This window comes from Odontesthes bonariensis, chromosome 23 (assembly GCF_027942865.1).
Source record: "Odontesthes bonariensis isolate fOdoBon6 chromosome 23, fOdoBon6.hap1, whole genome shotgun sequence".
Taxonomy (NCBI): Eukaryota; Metazoa; Chordata; class Actinopteri; order Atheriniformes; family Atherinopsidae; genus Odontesthes; species Odontesthes bonariensis.
In genome coordinates, this window is record NC_134528.1 from 31236833 (window position 1) to 31261355 (window position 24523).

Below are 24523 nucleotides of genomic sequence, written 5' to 3' on the forward strand. Positions count from 1 at the left end.
CATACCAACTTGCCACATTTTTTTTTGTTTTCATCGAGGACTTGAGAGCAAGTGTAATTTGCAATATGTACGATTTGTCGGTTGCAAGTAGGCTTGTGGTTTTATCAGAACTGAAATAAGTCGTGTGGTGATCTCGCGTTAGATGGGCTCGGTGCTCCTCGGTGAGCCAGAACTTTACACGCAGTATTAGCTCATAGCTGAACCGCTGATGTTGATGAAAAAGAGAGGTCAAACGTGTTTGATAGCTTCCAGTATGGCCTCATTAGTCCTGCTCATGATGGTGCTGTACGGCACCATCAGCAGCCAGCAGCCAATCAGCTCTGGCGTCAGAGTGGAGTACCAGCTGCTGGGAAGACCCCTGTACAGACCCCTGTACAGACTGGACCTGAACTGGCCCAAGAACTCCGAGCTCTTTACCGGAGAGGTGTTTGGCGTGGCTGTCAATCAGTATGCAGGTGTGGTGTACGTGGCACAGAGAGGTAAATACCGGACATGCAAATCTCTCTCTCTGTTTGGAAGAACAACCTCAGACACGTGACATGTCAGGCAGATGAAACGGTCAATTATGCAGAAAGAGTTTTTTAAATGCACAAAGTATTTAAGTAATAAGTGCACACACACACACAATTCAGTAGTGATACCTCAGTGAACCCTCTGACTGAACACACTCCATTGTTGAATTAATATGTCATGTAGAGAATGTACAGCAATGTCCATCACGTTTAGTTCCAGGGGCTCCAGAGCAGTCCCCAGTACAGAGCCAGTCTTTTCTCCGAGCCCCTGATGCTGCTGCCCCAACAGATGGTGGCAAAGCAAATTTCACTGTCCACCACAGACTTTTTGAAGGACCTGGACTTGCTCATAAAGTAGAATCTCCTCCACTCCTTCTTATAGAGATCTGTGGGTTTAAGTAGCAGTTACTTTAATAAATGATTAGAATGACAGATAAATTGACCTGTTTTTGTTTTTTACATATTTTTCTCATTTTTTTATGCACTATTAATAGAAAGTTTTAAAAACATTTAGGGCTGTAGTCCCAGATGTCTAGACTGAACAACACCTTTTCATAGTTTTATTATTTGTTAGCTATACTTTGTAGATTAGTTAAGCCCTTGATCCAAGTAATAAAAATATGTTCTAAGCACTGGACCGAGCACTGAAGTCCATATTCTTTACGTGTTACCTTCCATTTAAGCAGTATTTAGATTACTTTTAAGCATATTTTATTGACACATATGATTTATGTCTAATATACCTTCCAGCTATTGTTACCTTGTGATGAATATGGATGTACCTCAAGTCTCCAAAAGAACAGTGATTACTAAGTAGCACTGTGATTGTGAGAAACCTGACGTCAGAATGAAGTTATAGTGTCGTTTTTTTACAATGTGTGGTACTCTAAGTGGTACACTTTGTGGAATCTCGATCTGTTACATCTAAAGCATGAAGACCAGAAGATCAGTGCTTTAAGCTTTGTTCATTGAGGAACAGGTTTCCAGATGTAGAGCTAAATAAAAACACAAGCAGCCTCATGGATCAGGCTGTCTTTGTATTAAGGTCAAGGCAGAGATGGAGCTGTATGACCCACGCGTGTTAATGGGATACGCTCCTTGTTGGTTTCTTTCTGCACATCAGGACTCCATACAGTGAGAAACAGATTCCATTTGAATGACTTACTATCATTAAAACTGCAAACTCAAAAAAATCCTTGATGCAGTTGACTTATTATTGCTGACTACTAATGCAACATATTCTATTTTTTAATGAGAGAATGACTTACTACTCAGTCTGTAATGATCCTGCATTGTTATAAAATTCTATCTCATTTTCTACCTTTGTCTGTTAAAGCTGTTGATCCGAATAAAATTGATCCTATATTTAACAGATCACTATATTCATATTTCTATAGACACTTATTTATGGATTAAATTCAGTTTGATATTTTCTTGTCTATTTACTACTGTTTGCTCATCTGCAGCAGTGTTTGCTTTGCTTTAGGTTACAATGTGCCCAAGGTGCTGGTGTTCACCACAGATGGAGATTTCCTCGTATCCTGGAACACAACCACACTGGAGATGCCTCATGGGATATTTTTAGCACATGCTGCCTCAAAAAACCCAACTGTGTGGATCACAGATGTGGGGAATGGTCCGTATGGCCATTGCATCAAACAGTACTCACCGTCAGGGAAGCTTCTGAAGGTGACTGCTTCTTCTGGGATTTGGTCATAGTGCTGGAAATAGTTGTCTCTACATCCTTAGTTTTCAAGTATTTGGTACGATTTCCTAAAGAGGATTAGAATTCTGTTGCTTGTTGCTGAACGTTTTCTCTTATGTGTCAGGTGCTTGGGACACCGGGGAAAGCAGGCTCTGAGGTGGACCCTCTACGGTTTGATCAGCCAGCTGAGATCTTCATCCATGACTCTGGGGAGATGTACATTGTGGATGGTGATGGTGGAATGAACAACCGCCTCATCAAACTGTCCAAAGAGCAGAAGGTGTTGTGGATGCATGCAGAGAGAGGACGCGGCCTGGCTCAGTTCTACATCCCCCACAGTGTGACCGTAGATAACGCTCAGAGAGTGTGGGTGGCCGACAGGGGCAACAAAAGGATCCAGGTCTTTAACTCCATCACTGGGGACTGGCTGGGAACATGGGGGAGCTGCTTTACAGAGGATGCACCCTACTCTGTCCGTCTGACACCAGACAAGAAATACTTTGTTGTAGTACAGCTCAACACCAATCAGATTTCACTGCTGGAGGCACCACCGGTGGGTTTGATAGGCCAGTGTAGAGTGGTCAGTGTGATCCAGCTGGCTGATGAGGTGAAGCCCCACCTGGTCGACCTGGATTTGAAGAGTGGAGCTCTGTATGTGGCTGAGATTGGATCACAACAAGCTCAGAAATTTACCCCTTTTAGTCTGGATGGAAGATTGCTTTAGCGTCACGATGGCCTTAAAGTGAAGTATTGAGATGGCCCGATTACTTAGATACACCAGATGTTGTATCAGTCAGAGATATTACTGTTACCATTTCAAATTGGCCAAGATGTTCACATTGATTGTTAACACATTTGCAATCATGTGATTTAAAGAAAAAAGTTGAAACCTCCTGAAGGAAGGTCAGGTGTCTCATGTATCCTCTGAAACACTCTCAGAGAATTTACAATTTTAAATCTCCAGTTTGCAACAGCATGCAAGCCATCCAAAAGGTTTTCATATCTTAACATGCCCATAAGAATACATAAGAATACAGTGACAACACATCTGTTTTTTATATGCAGTTGCTTAGCAGTATACTCTCTTGGAAGCATGAACATGGTGTGGTAATAACTCTTAGCCAATATGGAGGGCTTATAATGCAGGTAATCAAGTGGTCTTATCTTTGTTCCAAAAATAAAAAGTCAGTGGTTACTTGTGACATCCCAGTGACCAAGAGAACAGGTGCAGGATCAAAACTATTAGCTTTGAAAAAGGATAAATACGCTCTCCCTTTGGCCTCAGATCATCTGAAATACCCTCTCCATAGTACACATGGCATTGTGTCGCTGTAGTAAATTGCTGGGAGTAATAAAAACAGAACATACATATAAAGGATATGCAAAAATGGATTCATAAAAAAAGGGCAAGGTAAAAAGAACCCACCTTGATTTAAAAATGAAAAATGCATATAAAATCACTTTTTAATTGAGTCAGTTCATGAATGGCCTGTGATATTGAACTTTTTTGTTTTTTTTGAGCTCAATGCGAAGTCCATGAGTCAACACTGGACAGGACAGCTGTAGACAAGCTACCAACTCCCACTGCTGTTTCAGCCACTGAGTGTTACCTAAAAGTGTTCCGACCTCATTAACATGAGCAGCTGCTGAGGTTTGCTTGTTTTTCCCTCCTTTGAGCAGTTATGTGGCAGTTATCTGTGTCCCAGCAGAGTTCGCTGTGCCTGAACACCAAGCTGAAATGATTCCTCCTTTCACCGGGACACCTGTTTGTGCTTCTCGCTGGTTCAGCCTCTCTTCACAGAATGGACATATGTTGACCTATCGAGCTGAATTGTTTTGTGCTCTGTACATTTAATGAATGTGATGAATCTTAAGAAATGTTTGATTTATATGTTTATCATAAAAAACTACGGATGTGTCATTTTGTGTGAGAAGCCTGATGTTTAACTGTCTCTCAGTATATGGCCTGTATTTTGATATTACTCTGAGTATTTGTGTTCTGCTCTGCTCTTTCTTGACACTCTCCTCCACCATCATAGACATTCAGTCATACTGGTTGCTGGTAGTTAGCTGCTCACTGGCAGCACCCAGTGCATCTAGTTTTAGGATGGTTGCATTCCCTTTGTATTGCAAGGCTCAACCCACTGAGATGTATGAAAATAGTATGACTGTTGCATGCAGGCACTGGTGATTGGGAAGAATCTGACGAAAAAATTTACATTAACAATTTAAAATTGAGTGCAGCACGGTGGTGTGGTGGTCAGCACCGTCGCCTCACAGCGAGAGGGTTGCAGGTTCAACTCCTGGCTGGTTCTGTCTGTGTGGAGTCTGCATGTTCTCCCTGTGTATGCATGGGTTCTCTGGCTTCCTCCCACCACATGCATGTTAGGTTAACTGGTGTCTCTAAAAATGTCCTTAGGAGTGAGTGTGAGCGTTTGTCTCTGTGGCCCTGTGATGGACTGGGGTCCAGGGTGGACCCTGCCTCTTGCCCAATGACCGGATGATAGGCTCCAGCCCCCCTGCGACTCAACCGACGGATTAAGCGAGTGTAGAAAATGGATGGATGGATTTCAAATTGAAGTATTCCTGCTGTTCATTGGGCCACTGTGATATTTATTCCTTTTTTATCTACTTCATTTTGATTACACTCATTGGAATGATTTTGCAATTTTGCCCCCTCCCTCTTTTTCATTCACAACTTGTGTCAGAAATGATGCAATGACCACATTTGGAGGATGTTTATTCAAGTTTAGTTATTTTCGACATTTTGTTTTATTTTAATACCCTAACTAGCTGTTGCAGCTGCTGACTGACAGGCCTCAACAAGAGAGCTGTCAGTGGAGAAGACAAAAAGGATTCTTAAACTCCTTCAAGGAGGCAATTCAGCTCAGAGTGTGACAAAAGATCCCAGTCAGATGTGTCTGAAATTCAGAGAAAGTGTAAATAAAATGGATAAGGGAATCCTGGCTGGGGCCTTTCTGGAGTTTGCATGTTCTAAAGATGACTGTCTGAACAGGGGAGATGGCAGGTAAAGGACATGGGGAGATGGCAGGTACAGGACCAGGGGAGATGGCAGGTAAAAGACCGGGGGAGATGGCAGGTACAGGACCAGGGGAGATGGCAGGTAAAGGACCGGGGGAGATGGCGGGGGAGATGGCAGGTAAAGGACATGGGGAGATGGCAGGTAAAGGACCGGGGGAGATGGCAGGTAAAGGACCGGGGGAGATGGCAGGTAAAGGACCGGGGGAGATGGCAGGCAAAGGACATGGGGAGATGGCAGGTAAAGGACCGGGGGAGATGGCAGGTAAAGGACCGGGGGAGATGGCACGTAAAGGACCGGGGGAGATGGCAGGTAAAGGACCGGGGGAGATGGCAGGTACAGGACCGGGGGAGATGGCAGGTAAAGGACCAGGGGAGATGGCAGGTACAGGACCGGGGGAGATGGCAGGTAAAGGACCGGGGGAGATGGCAGGTAAAGGACCGGGGGAGATGGCAGGTAAAGGACCGGGGAAGATGGCAGGTAAAGGACATGGGGAGATGGCAGGTACAGGACATGGGGAGATGGCAGGTACAGGACAAGGGGAGATGGCAGGTAAAGGACCGGGGGAGATGGCAGGTAAAGGACGGGGCGAAATGGCAGGTAAAGGACCGGGGGAGATGGCAGGTAAAGGACCGGGGGAGATGGCAGGTAAAGGACCGGGGGAGATGGCGGGGGAGATGGCAGGTAAAGGACCAGGGGGAGATGGCAGGTAAAGGACCGGGGGAGATGGCAGGTAAAGGACATGGTGAGATGGCAGGTAAAGGACCGGGGGAGATGGCAGGTAAAGGACCTGGGGAGATGGCGGGGGAGATGGCAGGTAAAGGACGGGGCGAGATGGCAGGTAAAGGACCGGGGGAGATGGCAGGTAAAGGACCGGGGGAGATGGCGGGGGAGATGGCAGGTAAAGGACCGGGGGAGATGGCAGGTAAAGGACCGGGGGAGATGGCAGGTAAAGGACCAGGGGAGATGGCAGGTAAAGGACCGGGGGAGATGGCAGGTAAAGGACCAGGGGAGATGGCAGGTAAAGGACCAGGGGAGATGGCAGGTACGGGACCAGGGGAGATGGCAGGTAAAGGACATGGGGAGATGGCAGGTAAAGGACCAGGGGAGATGGCAGGTAAAGGACCAGAGAAATGGCAGGTAAAGGACCAGGGGAGATGGCAGGTACAGGACCAGGGGAGATGGCAGGTAAAGGACCAGAGGAGATGGCAGGTAAAGGACCAGGGGAGATGGCAGGTAAAGGACCAGGGGAGATGGCAGGTAAAGGACCAGAGAAATGGCAGGTAAAGGACCAGGGGAGATGGCAGGTAAAGGACCGGGGGAGATGGCATTTAAAGGACCGGGGGAGATGGCAGGTAAAAGACCAGGGGAGATGGCAGGTAAAGGACCGGGGGAGATGGCAGATTAAGGACCGAGGGAGATGGCAGGTAAAGGACCAGGGGAGATGGCAGGTAAAGGACTAGGGGAGATGGCAGGTAAAGGACCGGGGGAGATGGCAGGTAAAGGACCAGAGGAGATGGCAGGTAAAGGACCAGGGGAGATGGCAGGTAAAGGACTGGGGGAGATGGCAGGTAAAGGACCGGGGGAGATGGCAGGTAAAGGACCAGAGGAGATGGCAGGTAAAGGACCAGGGGAGATGGCAGGTAAAGGACCAGAGGAGATGGCAGGTAAAGGACCAGGGGAGATGGCAGGTAAAGGACCAGGGGAGATGGCAGGTAAAGGACCGGGGGAGATGGCAGGTAAAGGACCGGGGGAGATGGCAGGTAAAGGACCGGGGGAGATGGCAGGTAAAGGACCGTGGGAGATGGCAGGTAAAGGACATGGGGAGATGGCAGGTAAAGGACCAGGGGAGATGGCAGGTAAAGGACCAGGGGAGATGGCAGGTAAAGGACCAGAGAAATGGCAGGTAAAGGACCAGAGAAATGGCAGGTAAAGGACCAGGGGAGATGGCAGGTACAGGACCAGGGGAGATGGCAGGTAAAGGACCGGGGGAGATGGCAGGTAAAGGACCAGGGGAGATGGCAGGTAAAGGACCGGGGGAGATGGCAGGTAAAGGACTAGGGGAGATGGCAGGTAAAGGACCAGGGGAGATGGCAGATAAAGGACCGGGGGAGATGGCAGGTAAAGGACCAGGGGAGATGGCAGGTAAAGGACCAGGGGAAGATGGCAGGTAAAGGACCGGGGGAGATGGCAGCCATTGCCTCTGCAGGAGATACACAGGTGGCACAATTTTATTTTATTTATTTTGTGTAATATCTACTATTTATTTTTCACTAAATACAAACGCAAGCAAAACAAAGAAATTCAGGGTTTTAGAGAGGAGGCAGTGTGGTTTTGGCCCAGGTCGCGGATCAGTGGAGCAGATCTTTACCCTGGCAGAGTTACAGAGGGGATCATAGGACCATTCAGTCTACATGTGTTTTTTAGACTTGGAAAAGGCTTACAACTGTGTTCCTCGGGGGATTCTGTCGGGGGTGCTGAGTATAGGAGAGACAGCAAGCTCAAATCATGGCAGTGGCACCAGTAATGGCACTTCCAGTGGCAGCATGAGCTGCCACAGTTTTGGAATCAGATTCAGACGGAATCAGATTCAGATGGAATCAGATTCTGCGAGTAGTGAATGTGACTGTTAACTCCTTTGCAGAAACAGTCTGATGGTATATGACACTGAGGTGAACGAGGTCCGCTCATCACGTTGCAGCCATCTGTTTTCTTCCTGACATTGTCATGGTGAATACCACGACATCAGAATCCTGTTTCCTAATGAATCCATGTTAGAGATTTCTATAGATAACAGAGGAGTGCATGATTTAAAGCGGAGTGTCAGTTTTCCTGACTGCATGCTTTGGCTTTCACCTTGTTTCAGGAGCAGTGATGTGGGAGCTGCATGGACTGAGATGAGCACATGGCACAAGATGCAAAGTTTTTTGTCAGCACGAATGTGTTCATCCAGATATGCATGTCAGAGACAATCACTTGCATAGTGAAATGTTTTTTATTTCTGTGAATTGCCAGATTACACTTAGATAATGTCTTTAACACACCACTAGGTGGAGCTCATTCCATACAGTTTGTGCTTCCTTCATACTCACAGACCTGATCGTGTCTTGATAGTACTTCACTGTACAAGCAGTGCCATGTTTTTCTCAAATCTGTCAATAAACATGGACTGGGGACTGAACTGCCTATTGTCTGATTGGTGGGCAAATCACTCCATACCAATACCATCTGACTATGTACGACCTTCTTGCATCAGTTTATCATAATAAATGCAAAACAAGATAAAAAGTTCAGCAGGTGACAAGGGAGGACTCCAACTTTTGCAAAGTGTGCATATATAGCTAAAGCTGGCCATTAATACACTATTACCTGACTTTTCAGTCTAACCTGACTCTGACACATAACAAAGATAACGCAACACTTTTTCTTAGATAGATGGCATTTGTCTTGGATCACTTATATGGTGCCCTGTGCAGTGACAATGAGCACCTCCCACTTCTAATATTCCTGTTGTGCCTACTGAGGCAGGTACATCAGCCTGGACTTCTCAGACCATTGTCATTATTACTATTACTATTGTAATCATTATTATTAGTAATACTAGGGGACATTTTGTGAATTAGATATAGTTTAGCTTTTTATTACGAATAACTTCACAAAATACCTCTGTGTCTGTAGATAGAAGAAAAAAAAGATCTTTTATATTATTGACCTTCGTCTTGTGTTAGGGTCGGCACCGACCCGTTTTTAGGTTTTAAATGCATAAAATAACCATATAAATTTCAACAAAATAAAACAAAAAAAATTGTTTTCACTAAATTATAAAATGCTCTAGTTGAAATTAAGACCTTTGTGTTGTTAGGGTAGGTTTCGACCCAGTTATAAAAATAAGATAATAAAGCAATAATTAGAGCCAAAACTGAAATCACAAGTTCACTGTCAGCCAACACACTGCTTTTCATTTTGTGTTTGTACTAAAGTTCTATTGCTGAAAAAAAGAGACTTTTTTGCCTTTTTCTTGAAGTAAATATATGGGTCGAAACTGACCCGTAACACCATAGATGTTACTATAGTTAATAATATTAAAATGAAAAAATGAATAAAACTAATTTATTTAAGAGATGTGTTCTAAATCCCCTCAGTAATAGTCAGGTGACATAACAACCTTTTATTTATTGATTCTCTTGAGGTTCATTTTACATTTTTGTTTTTATTGAAATTGAGGGGTATACTGACAAAAACAAGGCCCAGGGGCCCACACCAAAAATGTTAAAACCAATATTTTTATGGATAAAGAAGCCTAACAAGGTAACCAAGAGATGAGAAAACAAATTGGATGATAGATGATTGTTTTTAGTGTATTTCACAACTAAATTAAAACACGGGTCAAAACCGACCCGTTAACAAAAGAGATGGTAACAGGGAACTAACACAAGACGAAGGTTAAATTAATGCAAAGTCTAAATGAGCATAAGTATCTGTATTTTTTCCCATAACAAAGCTGATTCCAGGGAAACCACACGAAAGTTGAAATACTTTTTTATGAAATCAAGCAGTGCCATTATATCATGAATGTGTGTAGGCTTTAACTTGCTCTCTGCAGCCAGGAATAAAAATCTGGAGAAAATAAAAGATGGATTCATGTCAATACTTGTTGAGCTGCTCTGGAAAGAGTTTGCATGTCACACACTGGGTGAGTATTTTAAATTTGCGTCAGATTTGTTGGCAATACCATTAACACAGGAACAAATGAAAACTAGAACAATTTTTCTATTCTTCTTCCTCTTTAAAACAGCATGAAAAAAAATATTGATCAATCCATTATATGATTCATCCAACAAATAAATTCTTTTTACAAGCAAGTGTTCTTTGTAGAGATTGGAATCCCTGGCTGTGTGGGAGTGTAGTGTGGGCTTTCCCAATACAGGGGGACTCTAAAGGCCAGCCTACACACTGAGGATCCCACCTTTCTCCCAGCCCTGACATCCAGCTGGAGTCCGTCAGCAAAAAAGCCAGCCAGGCAGAAACCATAGATGAAGAGGACATCAGGAAGCAGAGGGAGAACAAAGGCTGCGTGAGAGTGAGAGCGTGGAGAAAGGAAGAAACCTGTGAGGCGGGAAAAGTGTGAAGTGGAGAGGGATGCAGAAAATGTGTGTCGGTGTAACCATACTGATGTGCAGAATAGGGCCACTCCTACACTCACATTCCTCTGTATTATATGGAAGTCAACAGGAATGACAACATGGACACACTCATCCTTGACAGCTGCACAGTGAACAGAAAAGACAGAAGTACCTGCATTAGGAAGATATATGCGGGACACAGCAACTCATTGCTCTCTGTTCAACAAGACCTCCTCAGGCTGGGATGGTTTCAGAGCCCAATTATTGCACATGTGAGTGATAATGAGTGAGTTAAATGACAAAAGTCTTGTACCCTGAATTTAATTTAATTTGATTAAAAGTATATTTCATATGCTGCCTGAGGCCCACTTTAGCTTGTACTTATTTTTATGTATATGCAATGCCAACAACAATGTGTGAGCACAATGAGGTGGAGCAGCTCAGAGGCGTATCAGTGGGGGATCAGTTTCAAGACCTCATTCCTTCTCCGGATTTTCACACATGACATGATGTGCAGCGAAGGTGCATCAGTCCCGGCTGTGAAAGGTATATGTGAAAGAGAGCTGATAAGAAGCCGGATGGCCCTTCTCCTCTTTAGTCTGGAGGACACAATGTACATGGTTTCCAAAAACAATTTCAGATTTCGGTCCATCTGACCACAGAGCAGTTTTCCACTTTGTCTCAGTCATTCTAAATGAGCTTTGGCTCAGAGAATCATGTTCACATGTGGCTTCTTCTCTGCCTGATGGAGCTCTAACCTGCATCTGTGCATGTTACGGTGAGCTGTGCTCACAGACAATGATTCCTGGAAGTGTTCCTGAGCCCTGCAGGGATTTCCAGGACAGGATCAGGTGTGCTGCCTGAGGGCCTGAAGCTCACAGACATCCAGGACTGAAGTGTCCCTCCAGTGTCCCTGAATCTTTTAATGGTGGGATATTCAAAGTCGTCCCAGTTTTACACTGAGGAGCATTTTTCTGAAACAGCTCCGCAGTTTTTTTTGTAGATTTGTGAACTTCTGCCCATCTTTGCTTCTGAAAGAGTCTCTGCTTCTCTCATGGTGCTTATTTTTGAATTCAGGATGAGTGAATATTATTAATGAAATAGTAAAGTGTCTCACTTTGCCCTATGAGATTTGCAGATCATTGCATTTCCCCCACATCCCTCTACAGGTTCGAAGCTGAAAACTTTCTGGACATCTTACAGGATAATCCTCTGAACACCAGCTAGGCCCACACACAGGTCGATCAGAGCAACGTTTTCAGCTGCCCTACCATTCTACCATCATCAGAGGAACTGAAAAACTACAGACTGATGCAAACTTATCCATGGCTCCCTGAATAAAAGATATTACTGGAGAGATGGAGAGACTCAGCAAAGAGAGTTAGGAGGCAGAAAGAGGGGATGTGTAGTAGAAAAGGAGGAGGGCTGTGCATGAAGGGAAACGGGTCAGATGGAGAGGGAAATGAAGGAGGCATGGATGAGTATAATACACACAAAGCTTAATAACATGGTGGTGTCATTTTCACTGGCTTGTAGTGCCTCTCAGCTCAGGAACACCAATGAAAGAAGAGAAGAGTAGCGGAGAGAGCATGTAGAGTGGGAGCCATGGACTCTTCTGATCGGGATGATTATGAATTATGACCTCCATTCCACACTGTCTGATGGTAGGGCACACTTCCCCTTAACATAATCCAAAAATGCTTTTAAGATGCTCCAGTCTCTGGAAGCAAAGCATTCAGATGACAAATTGTGAGTCCGTGTTCATTTTGGGCTTTTTCTGCATTTATTCATGAATCCTTGTCCAGCCCCTCATACCTCACATGCATGGTCCTTTTCAACCTTTTCTCTGGTATAACCTCTGCTTACGTGATTTAATCATTTCATTCAAATTCAAACTGAAGTGAAATTGAACTTATCTTCACTCACTCTTTTCTGGCCTGTAAACAGGATCCTTGTTCAAACTCATGCATATGCAGATTTGATGAGATGAGATTCCTGTGAGGTTTCTGAAGCACACTGAATCTGTCTCACCCTTTTCCTTTCTTTGTGCTCAGCACTGGGCCGTCATATTTAGGGATGGTTGTCTCTTCTCTCAGTCAGTAGCTCATTTCTGAGGTTATATGTTCAGGAAAATATATGGAAGGAAATATATGTCTGATTTATCCGTCTCATGACAGAATTGTACATGTAGTTAATATTTTGCCATTCTGTCACTTTGTCCATGCCCTCTTTTGTAAATCAAAGGATCTTGAAGTGTTATGTGTATGTGGGATGTGTTTCAGGTTTTGATTTTTCTTTCTGTCATTCTTTGAAGCTGTTGAGTTTTGCCATAGATTACACACATAAGATAATGTCATCACGGTGTGATTCGTTTCAAAGCCCAGCTGCTTCACTTTTTGTCATGTTGTCTCTTAAAGCATCGGTAGAGAGTCTGACTAAATGTTTTGCTCTTTTGTTGTAAAAGAATGTCCCAGGACCTTATATTTTTATATATGTGACGAACAAACATGCTCACACAATATCTTGTTTATTTGTTAAGCAGTTACATTTTTTTAATGACATTTTTGAAGGATTGGAATGTGGCGTATGTGTGACCTCAGCACATGTGCAACATAATGCACGTTGATGTATTACAGTGTCATGTATTGGAAGACAGCAGAGGACATTTTGAAAGACTGTTAACTTCCCTTTTGGTTTAAAATTTGTTCAAACTGACCAAACATTTTCAGATTAGAAGAAATCATTTGCAATCTAATCTTTAATCTTGTCCAGGCACTTTATCTCACTTCTTCTGGCAGAGTTGTCTTTGGTCTCTTTGCTGCATCTTCCCCAGAGTTTGTTTTTGTTGTCAACATTATTTTCAATGACAGCAGTGTCTTTTTTCATTTTCTATCTTCACTTTTTATGGCAAGAGTGTGTTCTTATCTAGTGACTGATGTGTGAAATGTTAACGTAAAGCAAAATCCTACTGTGCCGTCCAAAGTTCTGAAGTGGAGGATTTCAGCCGCTTTGGCGTAGCTACAAAGCAGGTTGACAAACTTCCCTTGTGTTTCTTTAGGAAAGAATAAATCTTTGGCCGCGTCCTTCAGAGCGCAGATGGTCATGGTTTTAGTTTTTTAACACTATGGATGGTTGCTTAAACATTTTTTTTCTTTGTATACAAAGTGCCCAGGTCTCAGTGTGACTGCGACACTACACAAAGCTGTTTGTGTAAGTCATGAAACAGGATTATTTCAATCCACTTTATACTGATATTATTAAAGGCCATTTTTTATGAAATAAAATCGGCACAACAGCACAGCATTTCATTTGTTTGACTTCTACAGCCAGTTCCTGATGCAACAGAAAGGCACAGGCTGACACTGCTTTCTGCCATGTCATCATTCCTGTCAGAAACAGAAAGACACCATAAGATGGATGATATGATGTTGTGCATGTGTGACAGAACACCGACAGAATCTTCCTACATTTAAGGAGAAAGAGTACCTTTTGATGGCTACTAGCAAAATAGAGATGAGGGAATTTTTTCAGGTTTTGATGTCAACAAATAACAGCAGGCAAATAATCCCAAGGCAAACCATGGAAACCTTCTGAATTTAGAACAAATGGCAACAAATTTTGAAAGCCTGGGACATGCTCATACATGTAGATAAAATGGTTTGGAGACAGAAGACCAACCAATCGAGAGACATTCACTTCCCTATTCTGACTCAAGTCTCTAATGCCTGAAGAAGAGCAACCCTGAGGGGCTAGGAAAAAAGAAACAGCAGGGGGCCAATAGAGTACATGGGAGCTGGAAACTCAAACACACTCTGTGATGTTGTTCAGTGTGAGTTCTTTGCTAGTCACTGTAAATGTATTAGATAAACTTCAGCTGTTAGAATCTTTTGTCTGGACCAAAATAAGCTGAGGGGGCGGACATGTCCCAGAACATGTGGAAGTGCCAGCTGGGAAGAGGCCGACTGAAGTAACACGACTGCGCGTGGCTCTCAGTCAGTGCTGGATGTTCACTTTATGTCCATGATATTTTAGTATTTAGTGTTCAGGTTATCTCTATAGTAAGTGAAGGGTGCTTTATATACCAGTGGCTACAACTTTTTCTCATTTTTGTTTTTTTTATAAAGACAATTTGTGAAACATTGTTTTTGTTGCATGGAAAATGGAAGAGGAACATTCGGAGTGTTTCTCTGTCGCTACCTTAGCAGAGTCCTCCATGTAAGCTGTTGTTTGAGCCAACTGGGCTTTGTGAAGGTCATTTAACTAGCAATCCCAGCATTCGTATTAGATGACAATTTCTTGTAAACCAAGACATTTTTGCAAATAATAATGAGAAATGTTCATATAGTTTGAATTCAGTAGCTGTACATTTAATTTAAAAACTCTATTGAGCAAAAATTTCGAAGTACATCTTTTTATTAGGTTTCCATTGGATCCTTTCACAAAATGATTTACTACTCTAATGTACACAGATTACTTTGATCTGTTACGCTTAGATGTCTTTTTCAAACATTTCTGTGTCATTTGTCAGCCCTCTCTGCTTTACTGACACATTGTTTTAATGCATCAGAAAACAATCAGTTGCGACCAAGTGGGCTAATTGCAGACTCAAGTGAAGTACTCCATAAGTTCAGCTAAGCTTTGCACTTCATTCTTGCTAAGTACCCCTGGGCAACAAGAATCCTACATGATGCTCAGCTGAAAACCTAAAACGGGGTTAACTGCACTCAACACACACTCAATTGACTCATTCATATTTATCATCGCCAAAATATTTACTCCGACACTGATAAAATATTTGAAATGGTTTGATATGAATTAAGAGATGATGAATGTATAAAATGGGGTGTGAAGGGGTGTCTCATTTCCTGGCAGAAGCATCAGTTCCTGTCTGTAGTTGAACATTAACAGGCTTTCTATCAACGGGCTGCCCCTGAATAGGAGTGAATGTAGTTCCAGCTTTCTGCTGCATCCTGAAGCCCTGCTGAGACAGACAGGACTGTCGGAGTCTCATCAACACAGAGCTGTTCAACAGGACCCTCTGTCTTTGTTTGTCTGGATGGGACAAGACAGGGCTGACGGCATGTCAACCGTAACGGCCTGCTCTGAAGTTTTCAGCTGCGGCAGGAACCCGCTCAGCGGCCGACAGACACAGAGGCAGGGAAAGGAGAAAGGTGGCTGGGAAGTCTTACGCTCAACTTTCCCTAAAGATTACTTCAGTGACTTCTGCATTCTCAATAGTTTTACTGCAGATCCCTGAGTCTAAGGAAAACACATATAGTGGGCAGAGAGATGAAGTCGAGCTTTGTTTCTTTATTGTAATTCTAATTCTACCCAATCCAACATTACATGACAGTTTGTTTTCAGAATGAATTGAATTTACTCAATATATACCTCCAGTTTTAAAGTCCACTGGGTAGAAGTAGCAACTGCTCTGTAGAAATAGGTGACTTAACTCTGCACATTAGAAAGACACTCATGTTGTACTTTAAAAACACAACAATCAACCAACCTACAAAAATACAGAATCCTACAACAGTTGATGTCTTACATAAGCCTGCATAGTATATCTTAAGAATATTATTAAAAACCCAATGTATTCATGACCTTAGCAGACAAAGTGAACCATTTTAAATGGCATCGACTTCACAGGGTTAGAGTACGTCCATTTGTGCCTGTATTAAGTGGAAAAAGAAGTGGAATGTTTATCACCAAAGTGTAATGCATATCTCACACCACATCTTATATCAGACGCCAGCTTCCAGAAATGGGGCTATTTTTTCGGTCTATGTAGTTTTCTTTGTCTCAGCTACATAATTAGAGTCTCAGCTGCTTACTGATGAGGAAGGTCTTGTAGTCTCTATCTCAGACACACTGAGCTGATCCATCTCTGGGTGTCTTTGTTCTTCAGAAGGGACAAGACAGCAGTGACAACACATCAAGCAAAATGACCATGTCTGTAGTTTTTGTTGTGTAGACCTCTGGTGAAGGAAACCTCAGAGAAAGAAGGAAGTAGCTGGGTGGAAGAGACCAAAAAGCTGGAATATCAGTAGAAACAGAGTCTTCTGAGCTTGTGCAGCTGAATGGAACACTCAGAAATATTTGAAATAATACTTGTATAACCCCAAATCAGAAAAAATTGCGATGATGTAAAAAAAAAAGTAAAAACAAACAAACAAACAAAACAGAAAACGATTCTTACAGTTTCATTTCACAGAATAAACTCTGTGACGTTTCCTTCTCCCACTCTGTGACGTTTCCTTCTCCCGCTCTGTAACGTTTCCTTCTCCCGCTCTGTAACGTTTCCTTCTCCCACTCTGTGACGTTTCCTTCTCCCGCTCTGTGACGTTTCCTTCTCCCGCTCTGTAACGTTTCCTTCTCCCGCTCTGTAACGTTTCCTTCTCCCGCTCTGTAACGTTTCCTTCTCCCACTCTGTGACGTTTCCTTCTCCCGCTCTGTGACGTTTCCTTCTCCCACTCTGTGACGTTTCCTTCTCTCGCTCTGTGACGTTTCCTTCTCCCACTCTGTGAGGTTTCCTTCTCCCACTCTGTGACGTTTCCTTCTCTCGCTCTGTGACGTTTCCTTCTCCCACTCTGTGACGTTTCCTTCTCTCGCTCTGTGACGTTTCCTTCTCCCACTCTGTGAGGTTTCCTTCTCCCGCTCTGTAACGTTTCCTTCTCCCGCTCTGTGACGTTTCCTTCTCTCGCTCTGTGACGTTTCCTTCTCCCACTCTGTGACGTTTCCTTCTCCCACTCTGTGACGTTTCCTTCTCTCGCTCTGTGACGTTTCCTTCTCCCACTCTGTGAGGTTTCCTTCTCCCACTCTGTGACGTTTCCTTCTCCCGCTCTGTGACGTTTCCTTCTCCCACTCTGTGACGTTTCCTTCTCCCGCTCTGTGACGTTTCCTTCTCTCGCTCTGTGACGTTTCCTTCTCCCACTCTGTGAGGTTTCCTTCTCCCACTCTGTGAGGTTTCCTTCTCCCACTCTGTGAGGTTTCCTTCTCCCGCTCTGTGACGTTTCCTTCTCTCCCTCTGTGACGTTTCCTTCTCTCGCTCTGTGACGTTTCCTTCTCTCGCTCTGTGACGTTTCCTTCTCCCGCTCTGTGACGTTTCCTTCTCTCACTCTGTGACGTTTCCTTCTCTCGCTCTGTGACGTTTCCTTCTCCCGCTCTGTGACGTTTCCTTCTCCCGCTCTGTAACGTTTCCTTCTCCCACTCTGTGACGTTTCCTTCTCCCACTCTGTAACGTTTCCTTCCTTCTCCCGCTCTGTGACGTTTCCTTCTCCCACTCTGTGACGTTTCCGTCTCCCGCTCTGTGACGTTTCCGTCTCCCGCTCTGTAACGTTTCCTTCCTTCTCCCGCTCTGTGACGTTTCCTTCTCCCGCTCTGTGGCGTTTCCTTCTCTCGCTCTGTGACGTTTCCGTCTCCCGCTCTGTAACGTTTCCTTCCTTCTCCCGCTCTGTGACGTTTCCTTCTCCCGCTCTGTGACGTTTCCTTCTCCCACTCTGTAACGTTTCCTTCTCCCGCTCTGTGACGTTTCCTTCTCCCGCTCTGTGGCGTTTCCTTCTCTCGCTCTGTGACGTTTCCGTCTCCCGCTCTGTGACGTTTCCTTCTCCCGCTCTGTGGCGTTTCCGTCTCCCGCTCTGTGACGTTTCCTTCTCCCACTCTGTAACGTTTCCTTCTCCCGCTCTGTGACGTTTCCTTCTCCCGCTCTGTGACGTTTCCTTCTCCCACTCTGTGACGTTTCCTTCTCCCACTCTGTAACGTTTCCTTCTCCCGCTCTGTGACGTTTCCTTCTCCCACTCTGTGACGTTTCCTTCTCCCGCTCTGTAACGTTTCCTTCTCCCGCTCTGTAACGTTTCCTTCTCCCGCTCTGTGGCGTTTCCTTCTCCCGCTCTGTAACGTTTCCTTCTCCCACTCTGTGACGTTTCCTTCTCCCACTCTGTAACGTTTCCTTCTCCCGCTCTGTAACGTTTCCTTCTCCCACTCTGTGACGTTTCCTTCTCCCGCTCTGTGACGTTTCCTTCTCCCACTCTGTAACGTTTCCTTCTCCCACTCTGTGACGTTTCCTTCTCCCACTCTGTGACGTTTCCTTCTCTCGCTCTGTAACGTTTCCTTCTCCCGCTCTGTGACGTTTCCTTCTCCCGCTCTGTGACGTTTCCTTCTCCCGCTCTGTAACGTTTCCTTCTCCCACTCTGTGACGTTTCCTTCTCCCACTCTGTGACGTTTCCTTCTCTCGCTCTGTGACGTTTCCTTCTCCCACTCTGTGATGTTTCCTTCTCCCACTCTGTGACGTTTCCTTCTCCCGCTCTGTAACGTTTCCTTCTCCCACTCTGTAACGTTTCCTTCTCCCGCTCTGTAACGTTTCCTTCCTTCTCCCGCTCTGTAACGTTTCCTTCTCCCGCTCTGTAACGTTTCCTTCTCCCGCTCTGTAACGTTTCCTTCTCCCACTCTGTGACGTTTCCTTCTCCCACTCTGTGACGTTTCCTTCTCCCACTCTGTGACGTTTCCTTCTCCCGCTCTGTAACGTTTCCTTCTCCCGCTCTGTAACGTTTCCTTCTCCCACTCTGTGACGTTTCCTTCTCCCACTCTGTGACGTTTCCTTCTCCCGCTCTGTAACGTTTCCTTCTCCCGCTCTGTAACGTTTCCTTCTCCCGCTCTGTAACGTTTCCTTCTCCCGCTCTGTAACGTTTCCTTCTCCCACTCTGTGACGTTTCCTTCTCCCGCTCTGTGACGTTTCCTTCTCCCGCTCTGTGACGTTTCCTTCTCCCGCTCTGTGACGTTTCCTTCTCTCGCTCTGTGACGTTTCCTTCTCCCGCTCTGTGAGGTTTCCTTCTCTCGCTCTGTGACGTTTCCTTCTCTCGCTCTGTGACGTTTCCTTCTCCCGCTCTGTGACGTTTCCTTCTCCCGCTCTGTGACGTTTCCTTCTCCCGCTCTGTGACGTTTCCTTCTCTCGCTCTGTGACGTTTCCTTCTCCCACTCTGTGAGGTTTCCTTCTCCCGCTCTGTAACGTTTCCTTCTCCCGCTCTGTGACGTTTCCTTCTCCCGCTCTGTGACGTTTCCTTCTCCCACTCTGTGACGTTTCCTTCTCCCACTCTGTGACGTTTCCTTCTCTCGCTCTGTGACGTTTCCTTCTCCCACTCTGTGAGGTTTCCTTCTCCCACTCTGTGACGTTTCCTTCTCCCGCTCTGTGACGTTTCCTTCTCCCACTCTGTGACGTTTCCTTCTCCCACTCTGTGACGTTTCCTTCTCTCGCTCTGTGACGTTTCCTTCTCCCACTCTGTGAGGTTTCCTTCTCCCACTCTGTGACGTTTCCTTCTCCCGCTCTGTGACGTTTCCTTCTCTCACTCTGTGACGTTTCCTTCTCTCGCTCTGTGACGTTTCCTTCTCTCGCTCTGTGACGTTTCCTTCTCCCGCTCTGTGACGTTTCCTTCTCTCTCTCTGTGACGTTTCCTTCTCTCGCTCTGTGACGTTTCCTTCTCCCGCTCTGTGACGTTTCCTTCTCCCGCTCTGTAACGTTTCCTTCTCCCACTCTGTGACGTTTCCTTCTCCCACTCTGTAACGTTTCCTTCCTTCTCCCGCTCTGTGACGTTTCCGTCTCCCGCTCTGTAACGTTTCCTTCCTTCTCCCGCTCTGTGACGTTTCCTTCTCCCGCTCTGTGGCGTTTCCTTCTCTCGCTCTGTGACGTTTCCGTCTCCCGCTCTGTAACGTTTCCTTCCTTCTCCCGCTCTGTAACGTTTCCTTCTCCCGCTCTGTGACGTTTCCTTCTCCCACTCTGTAACGTTTCCTTCTCCCGCTCTGTGACGTTTCCTTCTCCCGCTCTGTGGCGTTTCCTTCTCTCGCTCTGTGGCGTTTCCGTCTCCCGCTCTGTGACGTTTCCTTCTCCCACTCTGTAACGTTTCCTTCTCCCGCTCTGTGACGTTTCCTTCTCCCGCTCTGTGACGTTTCCTTCTCCCACTCTGTGACGTTTCCTTCTCCCACTCTGTAACGTTTCCTTCTCCCGCTCTGTGACGTTTCCTTCTCCCATTCTGTGACGTTTCCTTCTCCCGCTCTGTAACGTTTCCTTCTCCCGCTCTGTAACGTTTCCTTCTCCCGCTCTGTGGCGTTTCCTTCTCCCGCTCTGTAACGTTTCCTTCTCCCACTCTGTGACGTTTCCTTCTCCCACTCTGTAACGTTTCCTTCTCCCGCTCTGTAACGTTTCCTTCTCCCACTCTGTGACGTTTCCTTCTCCCGCTCTGTGACGTTTCCTTCTCTCGCTCTGTAACGTTTCCTTCTCCCGCTCTGTGACGTTTCCTTCTCCCACTCTGTAACGTTTCCTTCTCCCGCTCTGTGACGTTTCCTTCTCCCGCTCTGTAACGTTTCCTTCTCCCACTCTGTGACGTTTCCTTCTCCCACTCTGTGACGTTTCCTTCTCTCGCTCTGTGACGTTTCCTTCTCCCACTCTGTGATGTTTCCTTCTCCCACTCTGTGACGTTTCCTTCTCCCACTCTGTAACGTTTCCTTCTCCCACTCTGTAACGTTTCCTTCCTTCTCCCGCTCTGTAACGTTTCCTTCTCCCACTCTGTAACGTTTCCTTCTCCCGCTCTGTAACGTTTCCTTCTCCCACTCTGTGACGTTTCCTTCTCCCGCTCTGTAACGTTTCCTTCTCCCACTCTGTGACGTTTCCTTCTCCCGCTCTGTAACGTTTCCTTCTCCCACTCTGTGACGTTTCCTTCTCCCGCTCTGTAACGTTTCCTTCTCCCACTCTGTGACGTTTCCTTCTCCCGCTCTGTAACGTTTCCTTCTCCCACTCTGTAACGTTTCCTTCTCCCGCTCTGTAACGTTTCCTTCTCCCACTCTGTGACGTTTCCTTCTCTCTCTCTGTAACGTTTCCTTCTCCCGCTCTGTGACGTTTCCTTCTCCCGCTCTGTAACGTTTCCTTCTCCCACTCTGTGACGTTTCCTTCTCCCACTCTGTAACGTTTCCTTCCTTCTCCCGCTCTGTGACGTTTCCGTCTCCCGCTCTGTAACGTTTCCTTCCTTCTCCCGCTCTGTGACGTTTCCTTCTCCCGCTCTGTGGCGTTTCCTTCTCTCGCTCTGTGACGTTTCCGTCTCCCGCTCTGTAACGTTTCCTTCCTTCTCCCGCTCTGTGACGTTTCCTTCTCCCGCTCTGTGACGTTTCCTTCTCTCGCTCTGTAACGTTTCCTTCTCCCACTCTGTGACGTTTCCTTCTCCCGCTCTGTGACGTTTCCTTCTCCCGCTCTGTGGCGTTTCCTTCTCTCGCTCTGTGACGTTTCCGTCTCCCGCTCTGTGACGTTTCCTTCTCCCGCTCTGTAACGTTTCCTTCTCCCGCTCTGTGACGTTTCCTTCTCCCGCTCTGTGACGTTTCCTTCTCCCGCTCTGTGACGTTTCCTTCTCCCGCTCTGTGGCGTTTCCTTCTCCCGCTCTGTAACGTTTCCTTCTCCCACTCTGTGACGTTTCCTTCTCCCACTCTGTAACGTTTCCTTCTCCCGCTCTGTGACGTTTCCTTCTCCCACTCTGTGACGTTTCCTTCTCCCGCTCTGTAACGTTTCCTTCTCCCGCTCTGTAACGTTTCCTTCTCCCGCTCTGTGACGTTTCCTTCTCCCGCTCTGTGGCGTTTCCTTCTCCCGCTCTGTAACGTTTCCTTCTCCCACTCTGTGACGTTTCCTTCTCCCACTCTGTAACGTTTCCTTCTCCCGCTCTGTAACGTTTCCTTCTCCCACTCTGTAACGTTTCCTTCTCCCACTCTGTGACGTTTCCTTCTCCCACTCTGTGACGTTTCCTTCTCTCGCTCTGTGACGTTTCCTTCTCCCACTCTGTGATGTTTCCTTCTCCCACTCTGTGACGTTTCCTTCTCCCGCTCTGTAACGTTTCCTTCTCCCACTCTGTAACGTTTCCTTCCTTCTCCCGCTCTGTAACGTTTCCTTCTCCCACTCTGTAACGTTTCCTTCTCCCACTCTGTAACGTTTCCTTCCTTCTCCCGCTCTGTAACGTTTCCTTCTCCCACTCTGTAACGTTTCCTTCTCCCGCTCTGTAACGTTTCCTTCTCCCACTCTGTGACGTTTCCTTCTCCCGCTCTGTAACGTTTCCTTCTCCCACTCTGTGACGTTTCCTTCTCCCACTCTGTGACGTTTCCTTCTCCCGCTCTGTGACGTCTCCTTCTCCCGCTCTGTGGCGTTTCCTTCTCTCGCTCTGTGACGTTTCCGTCTCCCGCTCTGTGACGTTTCCTTCTCCCACTCTGTAACGTTTCCTTCCTTCTCCCGCTCTGTAACGTTTCCTTCTCCCGCTCTGTAACGTTTCCTTCTCCCGCTCTGTAACGTTTCCTTCTCCCACTCTGTGACGTTTCCTTCTCCCGCTCTGTAACGTTTCCTTCTCCCACTCTGTGACGTTTCCTTCTCTCGCTCTGTGACGTTTCCTTCTCCCACTCTGTGATGTTTCCTTCTCCCACTCTGTGACGTTTCCTTCTCCCACTCTGTAACGTTTCCTTCTCCCACTCTGTAACGTTTCCTTCCTTCTCCCGCTCTGTAACGTTTCCTTCTCCCACTCTGTAACGTTTCCTTCTCCCACTCTGTAACGTTTCCTTCCTTCTCCCGCTCTGTAACGTTTCCTTCTCCCACTCTGTGACGTTTCCTTCTCCCACTCTGTAACGTTTCCTTCTCCCGCTCTGTAACGTTTCCTTCTCCCACTCTGTGACGTTTCCTTCTCCCGCTCTGTAACGTTTCCTTCTCCCGCTCTGTGACGTTTCCTTCTCCCGCTCTGTGACGTTTCCTTCTCCCACTCTGTAACGTTTCCTTCTCCCACTCTGTAACGTTTCCTTCTCCCGCTCTGTAACGTTTCCTTCTCCCGCTCTGTGACGTTTCCTTCTCCCGCTCTGTGACGTTTCCTTCTCCCGCTCTGTGGCGTTTCCTTCTCTCGCTCTGTGACGTTTCCGTCTCCCACTCTGTGACGTTTCCTTCTCCCGCTCTGTGGCGTTTCCTTCTCCCGCACTGTGACGTTTCCTTCTCCCACTCTGTAACGTTTCCTTCTCCCGCTCTGTGACGTTTCCTTCTCCCGCTCTGTGACGTTTCCTTCTCCCGCTCTGTGACGTTTCCTTCTCCCGCTCTGTGGCGTTTCCTTCTCCCGCTCTGTAACGTTTCCTTCTCCCACTCTGTGACGTTTCCTTCTCCCGCTCTGTAACGTTTCCTTCTCCCACTCTGTGACGTTTCCTTCTCCCACTCTGTAACGTTTCCTTCCTTCTCCCGCTCTGTGACGTTTCCGTCTCCCGCTCTGTAACGTTTCCTTCCTTCTCCCGCTCTGTGACGTTTCCTTCTCCCGCTCTGTGGCGTTTCCTTCTCTCGCTCTGTGACGTTTCCGTCTCCCGCTCTGTAACGTTTCCTTCCTTCTCCCGCTCTGTGACGTTTCCTTCTCCCGCTCTGTGACGTTTCCTTCTCTCGCTCTGTAACGTTTCCTTCTCCCACTCTGTGACGTTTCCTTCTCCCGCTCTGTGACGTTTCCTTCTCCCGCTCTGTGGCGTTTCCTTCTCTCGCTCTGTGACGTTTCCGTCTCCCGCTCTGTGACGTTTCCTTCTCCCGCTCTGTAACGTTTCCTTCTCCCGCTCTGTGACGTTTCCTTCTCCCGCTCTGTGACGTTTCCTTCTCCCGCTCTGTGACGTTTCCTTCTCCCGCTCTGTGGCGTTTCCTTCTCCCGCTCTGTAACGTTTCCTTCTCCCACTCTGTGACGTTTCCTTCTCCCACTCTGTAACGTTTCCTTCTCCCGCTCTGTGACGTTTCCTTCTCCCACTCTGTGACGTTTCCTTCTCCCGCTCTGTAACGTTTCCTTCTCCCGCTCTGTGACGTTTCCTTCTCCCGCTCTGTGACGTTTCCTTCTCCCGCTCTGTGGCGTTTCCTTCTCCCGCTCTGTAACGTTTCCTTCTCCCACTCTGTGACGTTTCCTTCTCCCACTCTGTAACGTTTCCTTCTCCCACTCTGTGACGTTTCCTTCTCTCGCTCTGTGACGTTTCCTTCTCCCACTCTGTGATGTTTCCTTCTCCCACTCTGTAACGTTTCCTTCTCCCACTCTGTGACGTTTCCTTCTCCCACTCTGTGACGTTTCCTTCTCTCGCTCTGTGACGTTTCCTTCTCCCACTCTGTGATGTTTCCTTCTCCCACTCT

At 46.4% G+C, this 24523-nt stretch overlaps 1 protein-coding gene across 1 annotated transcript; it reads left to right on the forward strand.

Annotated features, from left to right (window-relative positions):
* Positions 1-20: 20 nt before the first annotated feature.
* Positions 21-4138, forward strand: LOC142374218 (NHL repeat-containing protein 3-like). Its single transcript, XM_075457773.1, has 3 exons — positions 21-479; positions 1999-2201; positions 2342-4138. Exons 1-3 carry the CDS (start codon positions 209-211, stop codon positions 2939-2941), a joined length of 1074 nt encoding a protein of 357 aa, XP_075313888.1. The 5' UTR covers positions 21-208; the 3' UTR covers positions 2942-4138.
* The last annotated feature ends 20385 nt before the right edge of the window (positions 4139-24523 follow it).

Excerpts from the sequence above, each read along its gene's own strand:
- LOC142374218 (XM_075457773.1), top strand. The coding sequence starts at position 209 with ATGTTGATGAAAAAGAGAGGTCAAACGTGTTTGATAGCTTCCAGTATG. Across the intron at positions 480-1,998 it reads GGTGTACGTGGCACAGAGAG|GTTACAATGTGCCCAAGGTG; the intron begins GTAAATACCGGA and ends GCTTTGCTTTAG. Across the intron at positions 2,202-2,341 it reads CGTCAGGGAAGCTTCTGAAG|GTGCTTGGGACACCGGGGAA; the intron begins GTGACTGCTTCT and ends CTTATGTGTCAG.